We start from the raw sequence: 19,724 nt of genomic DNA on the forward strand, positions 1-19,724 counted from the left end.
GGTGATTCCAGAGAAGGCCCGGTTGTATGTTTTCTATTTGGCAAATCTTTGTGGTTTCAGAAGAAGAGTGCTCGAAACTTCTGGAGGATCTGTCACCACATGAGAGCTCCAGTTTCTGGAACAGATATCTTGGGGTCTTGTGGTGAAGGGCTTTGGGAGTCATGCAAGTGAATGTTAGTTAAACTCTTGCCTCAAATGGTAGTCAATTGAGAGCTCTATGGTCAGGGGAAATATGGCAGTTTCTTTTAGTTCCCATGATGAGTCTGGCAGCTGAATTGATATTTAGTCTGAAGTTGACTATGGCTTCCAACACAATAGCTTGCAGATTAGGTAAATTAAGGTGGCACAGTTTAAGTATTATTCATTTCTTAATCTCCTGCAAACGCTCTCTAGAAATAATTTGCCCTCTTTATTTTGCCACACTGCAGCAAATACACTATGTCTGCTCTTCTAGTTTAAACCTGTGACTACAGCAATAGAAATACCGTCTTCAAAACATGTATTTGTGTACACCAGTACTATGTGAATACCAAGATGTCATTCTGAAAACAGCTGCACTAATTGTAGAATAAATGGTGAATAACTCTTTAAAAACAATGCTGTTAATGCAGAGATATGATTTTTCCATACATTCAGCCTTTAGCAATTTGACCTATTTCGCAAGACAAGTGCTAAACACAGGCCCTACGTCACAGCCTTGGCCATAAACCTTAATGCTATAGTTAAAGACAAGGAGTTTCCCAATTTGGGGTACAAATAAGGATACGGCGGCGAGGAGTGACTGTCCCATTGGAAGACAGTCCAGACATGACACAATCAACAGAGTGATTTAGCAGGCCATAAAATCATCTAAGATATGTGTCTCCAACTAGTAGCTTGTGAGCTACCAGTAGCTGTACAGCTACCTATGAGTAACTCTCCTGTGTTCAATCCAGCCTACTAATATTGAAGCATTTGGTTGGTTGAATCATCATTTCTATACTAAAATTTAAAAGCTAAATCTCAAGATGAAAATGTGCTTATTTTCAGAATTACAGTCATTTCAGATTCTCTAACTTTTTTTACCTGGTGCTGGAAACCCTACCTCAGACACTGATTTGATAACTGCTGACAATATTTGATATGGTGGTCAGTATTACGTCACTAATATTAGTAGCTCAGGATTATTTCCATTTAAACATAAGTAGCTTTTATTACAGAAAGGGTTGGAGACCGCTGATCTAAGACATGTTGGAATCCAAAATCAGAGAGTTCCGATCAGGTTTTTCATTTATCCGACAAGGTTTGGGACAAGTCATTGAATGTATCACAGAAGCCGAAAAGAAAATATTAGAAGCAAACACCACATTTAATGAAGGGAAACAAAAGGAAACTCAACTTTCCGGTAGTGAGGCTTCTCTGGAACTTAGAACTGAGGATGAGGAAGACCGGGGAAGAAGAAATAATGTTTGTTTTTTGGGGTTCCAGGAATCTGACTGGTTGGGGGATCTCCCTATCTTTTTTTAGAAACATTTAAGAGAGAGGGTTTCTGAAGGAAAGCTGTGACAGTGCTTTATCAATGAAAGAGCGCACTAAGCCCTAATCCCTAGACCTCTGACTGGTGTACAGTAATTGTTCGTATTCTGCACTACCGAGATAGGTACACATTGTTAGCAGCGCCCAATATGCCAGAGTCCATACACTATGACTCACTCCGAATTTTCTGACTTTACCATGCATGTCCAGCAGCTATGAACCCTTTGCAGAACCTCAGAATGATTGACATGTGCTATAGGTTGATATACCACCTGACCAAAAAGCCTGGATGTGCTCGAGAGCCACAAGATAATTGGGAGAGACCATCCAATGCTAGCCCCAGGGAGCGCCTTAGGGCCAGACGAGGCAGGGACATATCAACAGGGAGAGGGCTGCCTAGATCACTGCCTCCTCCAGGTTCTTACTCTGAAGAAGCCTCTGCACAGGAAGACCCTAAAAGACCCCAAAATCTGGCGAGCAAGCTTGATGTGGTAGAACTCTGCACACCACGGTCGATGGAGGAGGCTGTTGTCAATGATAAGATGTAGAATCACAAACATGATGGAGACAGCTTCATTGATCGGGTAGATACAATAAGATTACTCTTGGTACAGATAGGAAATATAGATCCCATTGGGGAGGCGATCATAAGCCCTAAACACAATCTTTGGCATGCAATGGGCTTGGAGTGGATTGATCTCCATAATCTTCCCTCTTTTTTAGTGTACTTAAGTGTTTTTGTCTTTTTTTTGTTTTTCTCTGGATGTTCTCAGTAGTCCTCAGAAAACACTTATTGTTTAAACTGTTCACAAGGGTTTGGAGGGAGGGTATGGATTATGGTGGGTTCTTTGGGGGGAAAATACCTAACCATCCTTCTCTCACTACTTATTAATGGTGTTACGCTGTTCACTTTCTTCAAATGGTTCAGGTTAGGAAGTATGGGGCGGTTGAGGGAGTTTTTGTTAAAGTTACTGTACTCTTGTGGTTTGGTTTTTCAGGGCCAAAACGAGCTCTTACATTTCTATATATTCCTGAGTCCACACTATTTGGTAAATTGGCTCATGCAGGAGAATTTATTGGCCTGATGAGCTGCATTTTGGGGAAAGTAAATGGACCTTTAACCATTTTAAAAGAGGTACAGTGCGGGGAAATGTCAAAGGGAATGAAGCAGACATGCTCCTGTAAAGAAGACCTATCTGTTGAGCGATTTTTGTCACTGTTTCAATAAATATGGGTTTAATGCTATCACACACTTGGGATTTGGAAAGGGATCCCATGGGTTTGCTATGAGGATACGCAAGCAACTCCCTCTGGTGATATCACAGACCTGGAGGGATACAGGAGGATGATACAAAATTATATCTGACACCATGACCAACCATTATGATTTGTTTGATCTGCACCCCTCCCCCTTCTCATAATACATTTATGTCCCAAATCCTTTACATTGCCATAGAAGCCCTGCGTGGCCTAATGATCAAAGGAGGCAATTTCAATGGTTTAGTAGATTATACCGGCAAACAATTGGGCCCGTCACCGTTGACAACCATACAATCTCCTCTACATGGCAGGATTTTAACAATTCCATGAGTCTGACTGACATATGGAGTTTTTGCAATCAAGACTTAGGAGGCTACACCTTCTTTGGAACGCATAGATAATTTTCCTGCATCAACCACTTTCTCACACCCACATTCAATGTTCAAGGTATCAATAATGCTGCACGCGAGAGGTTTGCCAGATCACACCTAAAAGTTAGTTTCACTACATTTGGTCCCCCCAACTCTCTATTTAACAACCTTTGAGTGTTTTCTGCCTCAGGTATCAAACATTCCTGAATACTGCATGAACAAATTTCTAGAAGAGCTGAAGCGCTTGGGCGCCAATGTGAAAGAAAAGCTCCAGGAGGCAGCACTCGGTTATCCACTCTGCAGCATTTAATGAGAGAGACGTCTCTTTACCCAAACAAATGTTCTCTTTTTGCAATGATTTATTCTGCTTGGGATGAATATTTGTGTGAATAGTTCTAGTGAAGAAAATGAACGTGGTCCATACCTGAATAACTAATAATTATGTCAGTGAGTTTGGACTACACATTTCCCAACTTAGGCAGGCTGGGCCAGGGGGCACAAAGGACTATGGGTAGGCACTCGGCCTATAGCTCTCTCATCTGCATGCTGCCACTGTTGTACAGCAAGTTCTTAGAGTCTCCACCTCAGCTGCCACTCTCCACCTCCAGTGTCGCCATTTTCTCTTTTATCACAGGCTTCACTTTATTGGAGCTGCTGGAGACACGAGAGCCTGTCACACAGGCCACTCCGTAACCATTGATCCAGAATGTGCACTACATACCAGTCATATCATCCATTGTGGTCGTGTTCAGCGCCATGCCAAGGCTGCCACGTGAGGGGTTTAGCGGTCAGCTACACTGGGCCACGGTGGGGAGCACGGGCTGCGGGTTCAGCAAAAAAAACACACAAATGTTGGAGCTTGCAGCCAAGCGAGGGGGGAAAGTAAAGCAAAACATCACAAGGCGGAAGTTCTGTCCCTCTTCTCTTCCAGTATTGGCTTGGCTCAATGGGGGCTGAGCACTGATTGGGCAAATAACTTGTCGGTTCTGAGGTCAGAATGCTGGGACTACAAAACAGTCACACAAGGTGGCAAACTCAGCTCCGCTGATGATTGCAGAGTTTTTGCCATACTCTGCGCTTTAAGCAGGGGGCGGAGTGGGCAAAACTCTGAGAACTCCGCCAGTGGAGCAGAGTTTACCACCCACCCTTAGTAAAAACACATCTTGCAAAACATAGATGATGGTTCCAAGCAAACTATATGAATAGGGGGATAAGAAAGGCAACCTAGCCTAAAGGGGGATGGAGGGAATATTTATTCACTCTGTGAAGATATAACAAATGAGTTTGTAAGGTATTATGGATCACTTTATGGTAGACTTCCTTCAGGGAGACAAAGGGGTTTCACATCTACCAGTTCTCCATGGGCATATCGAGACTCTGATGTTGAGATGATTGACAAACCCACAAACGTATAGGAGACAGTAAAGGGGATTACACCTACGTTGTTCAGTAAGTCACTTGATCCCAAAGGCTTCCCAGTAAAAAGTTTTCAATGTCAGACTTCACAGTACCAATAACCTATATTAGTAATGTTTGAAGAAATAGTGAGCCTGAGAATGTTCCCTTCAAATCTTTGCCTAGCTCACATTGTTAATACTTGAAAAGTGAGGGTCATCAAAGAAATAATATTCTTACCATCTAATTTCTTGTGTAGATAAAGAGGCCAAACTCCTGGCTAAAATACTTGCTACACTCCTGGGCATGATTATAGATACTTTAATCCATCTGTGTTGTTGAACCTGGCCCTTTCTACAGGGTTATCCCAAAACAATTTGCCTTCCTCTGCCTATTTTTCTGATCTTCTTTTTGTTGGGGTTAGAACTCTGAGCACTTTTCCACTGCTGACCAGTGCTAATGTGCACAGGCTCTCTACCCTAATAAGGCTATGATTGGTTTACACCTGTTTGCCATATTTGATTTACTTGTAAGTCCCTTGTAAAGTGGTCTACCCTATGCCCAAGAACAGTAAAATGAATGCTACTAGTGGGCCTGCAGCACTGCTTGTGCCAACCACAGAAGTAGTCTTTCAAACCTATCTCAGGCCTGCTACTGCAGAGCCTGCATGCGCCGTTTACTGCCACCTTGACTTGCATTTAAAACTGCTTCCCAAGCCTTGAACTCTCTTTTTATTACACATAGGTCACCCCTAAGGCAGGCCCACAGGGTGCTGTGTAAGTAAAAGGTAGGACATGTGCCTTTAAGAGTGGCATGTCCTGGTAGTGACAAATAGCTTATTTCATTTTTTACTGGTGTGAGGCCTACTCCTGCATTAGGCTAGCATTGGGAATTCCCTTATAAACTTTTAAGTGGTGATGTATATAGGAGACAGTAAAGGGGATCACACAGAAGTTGTTGACTAAATCACCCAACCCCAATGGTTTCTCAATCAAATGCTTTCAATGTCAGACTTCACAGTACCAATAACCTATATTGGTAATGTTTGAAGAAGCTGTAAGCATGGGAAGGTTCCCATCAAATCTTTGCCTAGCTCACATTGTTAATATCTTGAAACTTGAGGGCACAGCAGAGAATTAATATTCTTACCATCTAATTTCTTGTATAGATAAAGAGGGCAGAATCCTGGCTAAAATACTTGCTACTCTCCTGGGCATGATTATAGATGCTTTGAGCCATCCATGTTGTTGGACCTGGCCCTTTCTACAGGGTTATCCCAAAACGTTTTGCCTTCCTCCGCCTATTTTCCTCACCTTATTTTTGTTGGTGTTAGATCTCTGGGCACTTTTTCACTGCTAACCAGTGCTAATGTGCACATGCTCACTACTCTAAACAGACTATGTTGGGTTTACACCTGTTTGCCATATTTGATTTGCTTAAACTCTGTTTTTATTACACACAGGTCACCCCTAATACAGGCCCTAGGTAGCCCTCTGGGCAGGGTGAGGTGTAAGTTAAAGGCAGGACATGTGCCTTTATGACTGGCATGAGCCTAATTCGTTTTTCACTGCTGTGAGTTCTCCTCCTTTCATAGGCTTGCATTGGGAATTTCTTTATATACTTTTAAGTGGTAATTCCTTATCTGAAAGGAGTGGCGTTGCCATGTTTGGTATGTTTAAAGTAGTGGTGATAAATCCTACTTACTGGTGTAGTTGTATTAGACAATACTATTTTAAAAAATGTGCCACTTTCAGAAAGTGGATATTTCTCTGTGCTTATGACTCTTTGTGCTTTGCTGTCTGACTCCAATACACGTCAGGCTGGGTGACAGCATACTTTCTAGACAACCACCGCACAGGAAGGATTGGGTACGACAGGGGATACTTCTGCATTCATCTGCATACTTATAGTCTTCCTGGGCTGGGAGAGAGAGAGTTGGTTCACACTTAACATTTGTATAGCTTGTATCCTGTATCCTGCCCACACACAAAGGGATGATTTACCCCCTACCAATCGTCTAAAGCCAGGGCTGAGCTGAAAGCAGGGTCCTCTTCATCTGTGGACAAGAGGGCATTGTCTACAATGTGTAATGTGGCGATCTCCATGCTGCACCAACATCTGAAGCCAGACTGGTAGTCGGGCAGGCTATTGTTAGATTTTATGTGATTCGCTGCTTTTTCATTGATCTTGCTGACGAATGCTAGGTGAGTGATGGGCTGGTAGTTGGCGAGGTCATTAGAGTCTAATGTAGGTTTCTTTAGCAGTAGTGGGATTTGGTCAGTCGTGAGAGACCTGTAGGAAGAGGCATTGAGCAAGAGAGGCATATACAATGGTAAATAAGGGTAAGTAGGGGTAAGTGAGCATTCCCAGAGAAAGCTTTGATGACGCTATCATCGTTCTAAGAAGTGGCTTTTAGGGAATTCAGGATGTCAGCCAGATCTGGGAATGATAGGCCTGAGAAGGTGGCCCATGCAGGATTCCACGAGAAGGGGTGGCTATGAGAGATAAATGCAGGCTTTGTACTGTTGATGTGCAGTTGGACTTTCTGCACTTGTTTAATGAAGGAGAGATTAATGGTATTATACTTTCTCTGTGGAATGGGGAAAAGATGGATCCATCAGAGGGTTTATGCAGTGCTTGATTGTCGTGAACAGTGTTCTGCTGCTGTTGGTGGCTTCATTTATTGTATAGTACTGTGATTTGACTAATGTCTCTGCTTTTTCGACGGAGGTGCTTCCTTATCAAGAGGTCCTGTTTTTCAAACATTTTCTTTCCTGTCTGTGAATGGATCATTTACTGTCAGCTTGGCCTTAAGAATACCTGGGGGCTGATGGTTTTGGGTTGCACTTGCATGTTGTACTTGGGGTCATCGGCGTTCTTATAGCTTTCCAAATAGTTGTTGAAGTTGGTTAATAGGGTATTTGCAATGCATGTGCAGTTGATGTTGTTAGAGCTTAGTTCAAGGATTAGGTTGTCTATGTAGGGGTCTTCGAATGATCTGAAGGTTTAGTCTTCTCTTTCGTGTTGACCATGGTTTGTTGGTAGGATGTGGAGAAGGGAGATATCCATGACAAAATGGTCAGTCCAAATCAAGGGACTGGGTAGTTTGCATTTTAATTTTGGTGATAAAAAGAAGATAGGATCAATGATTTGGCCTTTGGAATGTGTTTGTTGTGTGACATCCTTACCACACTGAGTGTATTGATGAGGTAGAAGAAGGTGTCTCTTGTTTTATTTTAGCTTGCATTGTTGTGCAGGTTGAAAACGCCTAAGAAGGTGGTGTGGACTAGTTGGATGAACAAGGTGATGAGGGGGTCTGTGAATTCAGCAATGGAGTCATTGTACTGTTTGAGAAGCTTGAAGATAAGATGGAATTTGGAAGTCTGAGTTGCAGAGAGAGGGAAAAGGCATGTCAGCAGCATCATGGATTTGATTGCTACTTGCTTACCTAGTGTGCAGGACCAGGTAGACCTATAGATGACAGTGCGGCCTCCTCCCTTCTTATTTGGAAACTGTAATCTGTGGGAAGCAGGATGTCTAAGATGTGAGACCTTGTGGGGAGAACCAATTTTCTACGAAGAATAAGGCACTAACCTTGTGATAGGTGATGAGATCTGTGAGATCTGATGCAAAGAATTCCCAAAGCAGGAATTAATGAGCATGAGTTAGAATATGTGTCTTGTATATTGAGGGTGTATGTTAGTTAGTGTATGTTATGAGTTTGGGTCTATGTATGTTGTAAAGGCTATGTGAGTGTTTGGGTAGTCCCCATCTGGGTGTGACCATGGAGACTGGCTGTATGGGGTTCCTGGGTGAGGCACTTGAATGCAATATTACCTAATAGATTTAATTGAAACAGGGGTTTTAGCCCAACTCCCTTAAATGCCCTAAAATCCCAATCCGGTTATGCCCTTGTCTGTGTTTGCATTTTACTGTGGAGCCTGGGCATAGGATGCCTTCAATAGTTGATTGAAGTAGTGAGAAGGAAGGAAGTGTTGCCACGCCCTAGCAGATGGAGGATGGTAAATACAGTGATGCCATTTTCTGTTTAAATGGATGATGAGGAATGCAGTAATGTCACTTCCTGTGCAGATGGAAGATGGCACATGAAGTCCTCTTGTTTGGCTTTTTCTTTCATAGACAGTTTTGTCATGAAACCACTGATATCACTTCCTGTTCATATGGATGATGGGAAATCGAGTGATGTCACTGGTTTGCAGAGAGTTAATAGTGTACACATTCTAGTTAACTAATTATGAGGATTAATGCGCAAGATTGTGGCTGTCTTTGTCTTTATAAGACTTTGTGAGTCTTCCTAAAAAGAAGTCCAAGGCTGACAAACAAATCTGTGCGAGACAATCATTCCAGGTTAAAGCCTCATGGGTTTATCCAAAAATATGATCATTGAAGAAAGCAAAAATTAATCAATTAGGGATTAGCATGAACAACATATTCAAAGTGTCATATCCCGTTCTACCTGTGCTGCTTGTTCTCCATTATTGTCACTGTTTTCTAGTTAGGCAGGTGTCGGGCTGTTATTTGGAAATGACACGTACTTTAGTTTGAGGCACTGTTCTAAGGTCTGCTGAACTAAGCGGAAAAGCTTGTAACTTCTTTTTGAATAATGGTCTCATGCTGATTAGTGAAAAGCCTCTGTTTCCGCTGATCTCAAGATACCTGATATGCTTACTTGCTGTTTACTTGTTCAAATAATACTTAAAGGCCTCAATTTCCTGTAAAATACGTAGTAATCTCCTGGAAGGCTTCAGGGCCCAATGTGTTTGTTGAGTCAACCTTCTATTACAGCCTTTTAATTCACAGGAAATGCTCAGTAATCTTTTATGAGGTAGAGCTGTGCCCCCTATGAGTGCCGGCCTTAGGTTATGAATCCTGCCTCCTGTGACAAGAATACCCTGGATATCATTGCTTGGATCCGGGGACTTGTAACTCCTCTTGGAACTCCAACCCTTGAAGAGAGCTTCCAACAATCTTGAACCTTGAAACCCAGTTGATCAGACTGTTCCGCCATGCTCCCATTGCCTTGACCATGACCATCCTTTCACCATTTAACGCTCTAGCTTTTCTCAGACTTCAGGTTAGTGCACTAAAGGAGCTCCTTTAGTTTTGTTATCCCCTTTTCTTTTAAGGGCACCCTCAAAATAAGATCAACAGAAAAGAAACGGAGGTCTGAAGATCAATAATATGGCGGGTTAACCTTAACTCCTCATAAGTAATTTGGTACCCAAGTCACAAAAAAGCCCAGGAGACAGAACTAACAAAAGGAAGAGAACGAAAGAGTGATATGTGGTAAGATCCAAGCCCATGTGAACTGGATTGCCATCAATATGTCATTGTGATCAATCTTATCATTTGGTCATCCATCTAGCGGGATGGTATGTCTCTTGATCATAGAGACAGACTACCATTCCAACGGTAATGGGCTGGATCACACCCACAGTCACTTTAGACAGAAAATGAGCAACTAGATAGTTGATCACAAGGCAATCAAGTGCAGTGCAAAACACAAAAAAATGTGGTGAATTAAAATAGGATGATGAGGCTGAGCATGGAGAACATTTTATTAGAATACAGTCTCATCCCCTAATTAAAAGCAGAACAGTGCAAGGGGCAGTTTAAACAAATAACTGCAGAAAAACAGGCCAACATGTTTCAGACAATCAGGAAACTAATCCCCTAGCCGTTCTTCAGGGACTCTGCTCTCAAACTTGACTACTGCATATTAGTGTTGCTAACACCCAGTGAAAATATGGAGTGTGACTAAAAAGATGAAGATTACATGCAACAAGTCATGAAAAAGAGTACCGGTTGGAATGAATACAACCTACTATATACTAATCCTCCGCATCAAGGAATGCAGATGACATCTAAAAGTAATTCAATTAAATAAATATTAACAAATTAACCATAAACATTCTCTTCCTTGTTAAGTTCCTATAATTAAATACTTATTACAAAATATTCCATTTGCTCACCCAGCTCGACCGGGAACTGGACCTCACCTCACCTGGACCATGCTCAGGAAATTGAGGCCTGCTCTGTGAAGGAAAAGCAAAAAGGAGACTATAGAGTAGAGAAATAGAGAACTGCCCATCGTCAGTCAGTCCCTTTGCTTACTCAATTCTCTGTGCCCCTTTTAATGTCCCATCCTGCTCAGATAGATGTCAATTCAAGACATCCAACTGGCCTGTCCACACGAAATCCCACCACCAAAAAGCAAGGCTCACAGTTAAAAAGTGGAACTGAAGCCTGTAAATCATTCGAAAAGCAGAAACCCTAAATGTGTCGAGCAAGGGTAATCTGTATTGGCATGCATAATAAAATATGTCTTATTTTTTTATTTGAATATGTTTATTGCATTTTTTTTTATCATGATACATCCATACACATATGAGAAAATTGAACAGTTATGCGTTGGTACAATTGACGAGGCCATGGCCAATTCAGTCGCCGGTATACATGTAGGAATACATTTGTGAAGAGCAATTTAAAGCAAGTGAGCCTATGTGTTATGACAACTTCATTAGCCACCGGCATAACAAGAAATGAGTATAACAAGAAGAAAATATTAATTTGCGTGAATGGTGATGAAACAAATGTCATTCTCCAATATCCCATCAGGAATTGTTCAGTGCAGATCATAACCTTTGCCTTGGCAGTGTATCAAAGCATGTTGTGTACATTGGCAATACACTATATATCCAAAGCTTTATTACAGAAAAAAAAGAGATTAACAATTATTGAGAACAATCTGAGAAGGTGTGAAAACTAGAGACTGGGCAGTGTGTAATAGCGGAAGTGTGTGTGTGTGTGCTCGTCGTTCTCGGGCCAGGCGGGCAGGGGCAGGCACAAGTCATGTTATGTCAACAGTAGGGATCTAGTCACAAGATCCGTCAGGTGTGCAGGAGGGGGGGGAAGAGGAGGGGATTCTGGGGGGGCAACAGGGGGGGGAAGAAGGAGAGGAGAGAAGACCTCAACCCGAGCTCTGCAAGGGGGGGGGGTGTTAATGCTTAAACAATGCCGCCCTGTAGGCACACCCGGTGGTAAGCCGCCAGGGCGGCATCCCAGTCAAGAGCTATGGGATATTTGCGGAGCCCCGCTGTTTCCTCCTTATGGAGCGCTGTACTTTCCGCCCTTGCCCAATTGTCGAACGAGTTACGCCATTGTATTGGCTGTGGGGGGTGTTATTCTTCCAGAGCTTAGTAATGAGGCGCTTTGAAGTGATTAGCCCCAGGTCTCAGAATCTCTCACGAACTTTTGTCTGTTTCGTTCTCTGAACAACCCCAGCAGGCATGCTTCCCATGTAAGCGGCAGGCTGCCTCCCGTCGCTTTTGCCAGGGTGTCCGACACTGTGGCCCAGTAGAGGTGGAGGGAGGGGCATGCCAAAAGTGCATGTAAGAGTGGCGCATCTACAAGTCCACATCTGGGGCACGCTGTTGTTGTTAACCCGAAGTATCTATTGATCTTGTCGGGGGAGAGATAGGCACGGTGCACAATGTAGTATTGTATAATCTTAAAGCGGGCGTTGCGTGGTATGTGTAGTGTCTGTGCCCATTCCTTGTCTGTCCAGTCATAGCCTCTGTCAGCTGTCCACTTGTCTCGCAGCCGCTGTGACGAGAATTGCGTGTGTGCGTGTAGCACCTGGGCGAGCCAGTGTACCACGAGAGAGCCGTTCCCCATATCGTGGAGGTACTGAATTAGGAGGTGTGTTGGAGGCTCCTCCGTTAGCGCGCCCCAGTCACTCGTCAGTGTGTGTAGGAGCGTCGCATGTGTCAGAAATTGCCCAGCCGGTAGACCCGTGCTGTCCGCTAGAGCTGCAAAAGGTAGCAGGGCGCCATCTTCAAACAAGTCACCCAGGCTCTCTAAGTCCACAGCCGTCCAGTTGCTCAGCGCGTGTTCCGTTAGTGCCCCCCTTCCCAAGGTGTTCCCAGTAGTGGTAGGTTAGGGGCGTATGGATTGGTAGCACTCGTGAGTTTCAGACTCCTCACGTAGCATTTTCTCGCCACCGCGAGGAGTATTCGATCAGGGCAGCGGGTCTTAGTTAAGGGGTGAAATAGCGCCTGTATTTGCGAGTCCGTCATAATCTGGTCAACCGTGGCCGTATCTCCCAAGTTTTTACCACTAAGCCAATAGGCGACCCACTGTAGTTGCGCTGCTATGTAATAAAGTTTATGGTTGGGGACCGACAACCCACCTCACTCTGTCGCCGCGTGCAGGGTCTTCAACGCGACTCTGGGGCGCCCCTTATTTCAGATCAGGCGTCTGGTTAGGGTTTCCAGTTCACGGAAAATGCGAGTAGGGACATATATCGGGAGGTTCGTGTAATAGTATAAACCCGAGGGAGGGCGACCAATAATAAAATATGTCTTATGTAACCCGTGGCACTAATAGAGTCAGTCAGCTGTGCTCTCTTACTTGGGCATTCTAAGTTGGTTGAAAACACGTAGTGACCTGATATCTATAATCATCTTACTGAGCTCAAAAACAAATTGCAATATGGCTCTAAACTCAACCCCACCAAAGCGCTAGTTCGCAGCTGGAAAGTACTCCCTCACCTCCAACTGTAAATTATTGCCACCGGAGCTACAACAGCCTACCTGTCCGTCGTTGCACCAGGTTAATCCCGAGTCTAGGGGGAGGCAATGGACGGCTCAGGATCGGCGTTTAAATAAGACGCTGTCGGGACTGTAAGGCTGCCGCGCCCACAGCCGTGCGATACAGTATATGTAGTGCACCCAAAATAAACAAAATATACATTCATATTCTTTATCATTGTTCCCCAAGCAGGAATTGAATTTGTAGTCATTACCGTATCTCCACAGTTAAAAAGTTAAAAGCGCCAATTCCGTAAAGTCAAAATCGCTGAGCTCTCGCGTGAAGGCCCAGGACTACAAAATGACGTCATAGACCTGACGTATGTAGTTCCTGCAAACAAACTTTATCGAGATGACAAACACATTCTATGCCATCAAAGCGCCAGCTATCCAAGTTGTAAAAAGGTTTAGCAGAGGGAAAGGTCAAGTCATTGTCTTTTCTCTAACGTTAGAATACCACAAATCGGTATAAACAAAGTACATCCTGATCCCCGCCGAGCTCACAAATGACGGGGCAGAACTATAAAGTGACGTAATAGACCTGATGTTTGTATTTCCTACAATCAAACTTTATCGAGATATCAAGCACATTCTATCACACCACAGCGCCAACTCTACAAGTTATAAAAAGTTTTAACCGAGGGAAAGGTCAAGGGTACAATTGTATAAATACCTGGAGATGTCCTTATTGCATCTATATACAGGGGATGCTGATGCATTCTGGTAGATTCTTATCATTACATAGGTAGTCTCCCTTAGACAGAAAACAGCATGTAAACATTCAAAATGAATCATAATACCGATCGAACACCAAATTAGTGTGCATAGTTACAGGTAGCAAGCAACTATCAGGGATGAACATTTCATGCTCAGCCCCTTCAAAATAGATAGATGCTGATCTGTCAAGGTGGATACTCATGACTCAATGTTTATCATGTATGTCTGGAACCTAAACTATGATAGATCATGATGAAAGTTGTTCAATTGCCGTATGTCTCAATGTATAGTGTATGCTGTATGCATAATCAGTCATACCGACAGTCTGTAAATCATCTATTTGCATAGTCCAGTAAAGATACTGAGTCCACTAAACAGTAAATACCCATAAATTGGTGGACAGATGGACTCAGACCATGATTACAGATTTGGACCAAGGTATATCATCATGGAGCCCAAATGTGTCGCTATGAAGCTTGAATATCCATTTCTGCTCTTTGGTGAACAAATTCCTGGAAATGTTACTAATGTGTGACGGTATGAATGGTTTTTCTAGTACAATCCACTGACAGTCTTCTTCTCCATGATTTTTGTCTACAGAGTGTTTCGTAAGACTCGTCGGTGTCTTTTTGCATCGAAACAAACTCTTGTGTTCAAGCATGCTTATACGCTCTTTGCGTGTAGTCATACCTACATATCTTATCGAACAAGGGCAAGTCAGAAGGTAAATCAGATTATCACTATTGCAGTTTGTAAAATAATTTTGTTCCCATGGTTGATCTGTGCTTATGTCTAATGTAGTGGAGTGTTTGGTCTGTGGACAAACGGAACAGCTCCCACAGGGATGGTGTCCAACCACTGCTGGTAGATTCCAAAGGGTACCTATCATTCTTTTAGGCGTATCCTTAGGGCGTCTATGTACCAGCCGGTCACGTATGCTACTCGCCCTTTTGAAAGCAAACAGTGGTGGAGCAATTTTTTCTTTGCTGTGATTTAGGATCTGCCAATGTCGGCGAACTATCTTCTGGATGTTATTTCCTCTCGCACAGAAAGTACTCACGAAAGTCAACCGGTCCATCTGAGGTTTTGGTACTGGAGGCTCAAGTACAGCTTCACGGTTATTATTCTTGGCCCGCTTGAGCGACCGCTTGATCAATGTGTGCGGGTAATGTCTTGCCAAGAGTTGTTGGGACAGACCATTCACATGGTTCTGGAAAGTCCTTTCAGTAGAGCAATTCCTCTGCAAACTGTGAAATTGCCCGTAGGGCAAGTTGTCACAGAGAGCCTTCGGGTGTTGGCTCTCGTACTGTAATAGAGAGTTTCTAGCCAAGGGCTTACGATAAAGTTCACTCTGCAGACCTTCAGGGGTGGCATAGATAGATAAATCAAGGAACAACAGCCTTTATTGATCTCTACAGTAAATTTTAAATATTGATTCCTTGCATTGAGCCATTGATGGAACTCCAAAATCGATTCATGATCTCCTCTCCACACAACCAATACGTCATCACTGTAACTTTTCCATCATCGGATTGATGCGAAAAATGGTTTGGTAGGTGTAAGCACATGTTGTTGTTCGAATGCGTGTACGTAAAGATTCGCCAAATTCGGGGCAAAAAAACGCTGCCCTTACTGGTCCCCGATATTTGAAGATAGATGGTCTCTTCAAAACGGAAGAAGTTGTCTTTCATAGCCAGTTTAGCAAGGGACATAATGAAAGTCTTGTCTAAAGAAAAAAGACTAGTTGCATGAAGCAACACAACGTTGAGGAAAGATAAGAATTTTGGGATTACTTGAGCAGAGACTAAAGAATACGCGCTCATGATTCAAAGCAGGGGTAAGTGCTTAAGGGCCTTCTCACTGACTTGAATATCTTATACTAATTCTTGTTTGGTATATTTAATTAGGGACTCACACCTAGGGCTGATTGTAAGGTATTTATGTATAGTTGTCTGAAATTAATGTGCTCTGCTTGCAGAGTACCGATCTCGACTGAGCAGAGTACCTGGTTTGACTTAAGGAGTATTGCTTGCCACTAGAACTTGAGTGGTCTTACTAAGAAGGATTAACAGCCATTCGCCATTCTTTTAATGTGAGGTCAAGGAACATCAAAACCATCTCTCTCTCTCCAACCCACCACCCCCTCCATGGTTAGTCACTGGTATCAGCCGTCTCTTCCCTCATTAAGGATTAACCTCAAGGGGAACTGGTGGAAGATCTTCACTTTCACAGAAATTCTGTGAATTCAATCAAGTGAGTGGTCCTTGGTAAGACACAAAAAATAATTTGCAAAAGGTTTACATAAGGCATGGCTCTGAAGGAAACCCAAGTAAAGACTTAATACAAATCAGTAATATAGTCTGCTCAGTTGGAAAGGCATAAAGAATATAAGTATAACTCAATAAACAGACAAGAGCAGAATCGTCCTTCTATGGAAACCCAGAAAGAACTGTCTCTTTTCCAAAATAAAACAGCTTTTATAAGGTCCTAGGTACAGAAGTCACACACATTTCATAGTATAATGTGACATAGAAGAGTTAGACTCGCAGTTTTGCGAATACGTAAAATAATCTAGAATCGCCTACTTTGTAATGCATTTAATTGGCAAGGTTATAGCATAACTAATTAAGGAAAGAAATTAACTTTTTTTGTAACACAGCAGCTATATTGGCTTGTTCAGCTAATGAATGACATACTCAGAACATCAATAGGCAACCTTGAAAAGTTAGAAAATAAAGTAACATCCTGTACATTGTTACTTCAATAAAAAACAAATATTACATTGCAGACTTGAAGGATCCAAATTTTACAAGGCCGGACTATACTTACCAATAGTCCAAGGATATATATATATATATATATATATATATATATATATATATATATATATATATATATATATATATATATATATATATATATATATATATATATATATATATATATATATGTATATATATATATATGTATATATATATATATATATATATATATATATATATATATATATATATATAATCACGGAATAATAAGGCAGTCGGCAATTGAGAAGGCCGAATCGTTTATTGAATCAAATACAAGCCCTGACAGGGGAGCCTCGGTCTACACGACCCATGGAGGTGCGCAGAGCAGACTAACGAAACACACATGATACAAAGCATATATACGTTTTACATATTCAGGTTAACACCCTACAAGGAAGTACACAAGTTGTCCGTTAGCCAACAGGAAAACCCATTTAAGGTTCTTAGTATTTGTCAGTGTTCTAAGCTAAAAGCTATTCCGGGGGTAGGTCAGTGAGGTGCCCTTCTCGTCTATCTTAGACCCGGGGAGTACAGGAACGGGCCCTGCTAGAATGTGTGCATCCCACAAGAAGGGCAGGTGTGACCTTGGGTTTCCGTGAGCCATATTCAAAAGAGAAGAGAAGCAGACTGAGCAATGTAGCCAGGTTTCATACCCTGAGCTATACCATGTGACTTTTGCTAAATAGTACATGAATAAAGGGAAACGAAACAAAGTGGCCCTGACTATACCAATAGGTCTGAACGGACCTTCATAAACCTACCATTAAGCTAACATACAATGTTTATTTCTTTACGATTATGAAGGCGTATATGCGGTTATATGGTGCATAGTGGGACAATCATGATTATATATGATTTTATATCTCAACAGACTCCATAGTTGAGGCTACATTTTAAATTATTAATTTAATTTGAATTAAGCTGAGTATGGCCCAGTCACGCTAACTGAAACACGTTACAGTTAAGCATTATTTCCTCATTAATTAATGGGAAATGAAGTCCTGTTGCTTTGCTTTGTCTTTTAAAGATGGTTTTGGTGGGAAAACAGCGATGTCCCTTTCTGTGCAGATGGATCATGGGAGATTGAGTGTTGTCACTTTCTGTGCAAATTGGTGATGGAAAATGCAGTGATGACACTTACAGTAGAGATGCATGATGGGAAATGAGGTATTCTTGCTTTGCTTCTTCTTTAAAATAAAGTTTTGGTGGGAAACCAGTGATGTCACTTCCTGACTAAATGGATTACAGGTAGTCTAGTGATGTCACTTCCTGTGCATGTGGTTGATGTGAGATTCAGTCCTCTTACTTCACTTATTATAAAGATGATTTTTAGCAGGAAACCAATGATATCACTTCTTCTACAGATGGATGATGGAAAATCCAGTGATGTCACTTCTTGTTCAGATGGATGATGGGCAATTAAGTGATGTCACTTCCTGTGCAGATAGATGATGGAAGAACAATCTTTAGTGTATGATTACCTAAAATCATTTACAAATGTAGTACATATTACAATCATAATTTAAAAAAGTAAAAAAATCAGAAAGGATTATAAGAACAGCTGATGGCTTTTACATTGTGAATCAGTGCAATGTTAGATAAGACATAATGCAGAGTGATTAATGGGCAAACTATACAGTAATGATAGTAGAGTTATAGTAGTGTGCAACGTCAGGCTTCGTAGATCGGTGCAATGTTATTAGTACATCTACAAGGTAAGACTTAATGCAGAGTGATTAATGGGCGAGCTGTACAGTAATGATGGTAGAGTTGCAGATAGATGATGGGAAATGCAGTGCTGTCATTTCCTGTGCTGATGGATGATGGAAAAAATGTAATCCATAAGTCAATGCAAGGTTCTAAAGTGATGATGGGCCACATGTGCTTTCAAAATCTCCTGGTCACTTCTGAAACAAGGAACCAAATGTTAGTTTCCTTTATTTTACACGGACAGCATACATCATGAAATCCTATCCTGACAGTCACTGCCATAAATTGTCACATCACTCAAAACATCACCTTAATTTTCCTCTTTTGATTCATGACCGAAGGACGTGTTAACACTTTAAGCAGTTGTAACTAGTGCAACGCCTTCTCAAATGAAAGAATGGTTTTATAAATATTAATTAACACTTGCCATTGGCTAGACAAAAGGAAAGTCATGGTCCTCCTTCCACAGCATTTGTTTACCCTTGTGTAATAGCAGTCGTATTATGTTACTTATGTTATTTCATCTTTCTCACATCCATGTGCTACTAACCACCATTCTCAATGCATCATAGCACATCCTTGAGGATTTAATGAATTTAATAGTCCACAATGCACCAAAAGTCACACCTGCTGTCTCACAGGCAACTGTCTTCTCTCTTACAAGAATCCTGGGACATTTTCCCTGCAATCTTTGTGGCACCTGCGGATTCTCAGAGCATAACACCAATTTCCATCTATGTCTGACTACATCATGGATACAATACCAACACACCAATTGTAATAGCGAGGGGGTGATCTATCTAATCACATGCCTCCCATACTTTGGTACATGGTGATGCCCACATGAAAAAATAAAACATGTTTAATGGAACATAGGAGCAACATAAGATGCTGATGCTCTGCGACAAAAATTATAACAAATTTACTACAGTCAGGCCTTCACAAAAAATTATGTAATGTGGACAATTATTGAAAATTCAAGATCTCTGTACATCATTCCATCATTCATGAACTCAGTTGCTTTCACTACTAAAAGACACCTATTAGGGGCCCCAACGAAGACATTTTTCCTGGGTGTCTCCATCAAATATTTGAGATCATCTTCCTGTATCGCTTAGACTGTTATCAGAATAATCAACAACTTATGTGTATTGACATCACCTAAGCCATACTTCTGTGGTCCAGCCCTACACTACACTGAGACAATATACTATTTGATCTCTAGTACATACTCAAATCTATTTTTCACTTGCTACCTGTATGGCATGACCTTGCAAAACTATGTTTCCCATGGTCATACAGTACTTTCAGAAGGCAGAGTCCCCATTCTCTTTCTCCCC

The 19,724-nt window shown here is 41.9% G+C and overlaps 1 protein-coding gene across 1 annotated transcript in view; it reads left to right on the forward strand.

Annotated features, from left to right (window-relative positions):
* Nucleotides 1-1,227: 1,227 nt before the first annotated feature.
* The window catches only part of LOC147689887 (uncharacterized), a 60,974-nt gene continuing 42,477 nt past the window's right edge, over nucleotides 1,228-19,724 (forward strand). The window contains exons 1-2 of the mRNA XM_086939448.1: nucleotides 1,228-1,446; nucleotides 3,337-3,433. Of these exons, the coding sequence (XP_086795574.1) occupies nucleotides 1,228-1,446; nucleotides 3,337-3,433 (316 nt within the window). The remainder of the gene's footprint in view (nucleotides 1,447-3,336; nucleotides 3,434-19,724) is intronic.

This window comes from Lissotriton vulgaris, chromosome 9 (assembly GCF_964263255.1).
Source record: "Lissotriton vulgaris chromosome 9, aLisVul1.2, whole genome shotgun sequence".
Taxonomy (NCBI): domain Eukaryota; kingdom Metazoa; phylum Chordata; class Amphibia; order Caudata; family Salamandridae; genus Lissotriton; species Lissotriton vulgaris.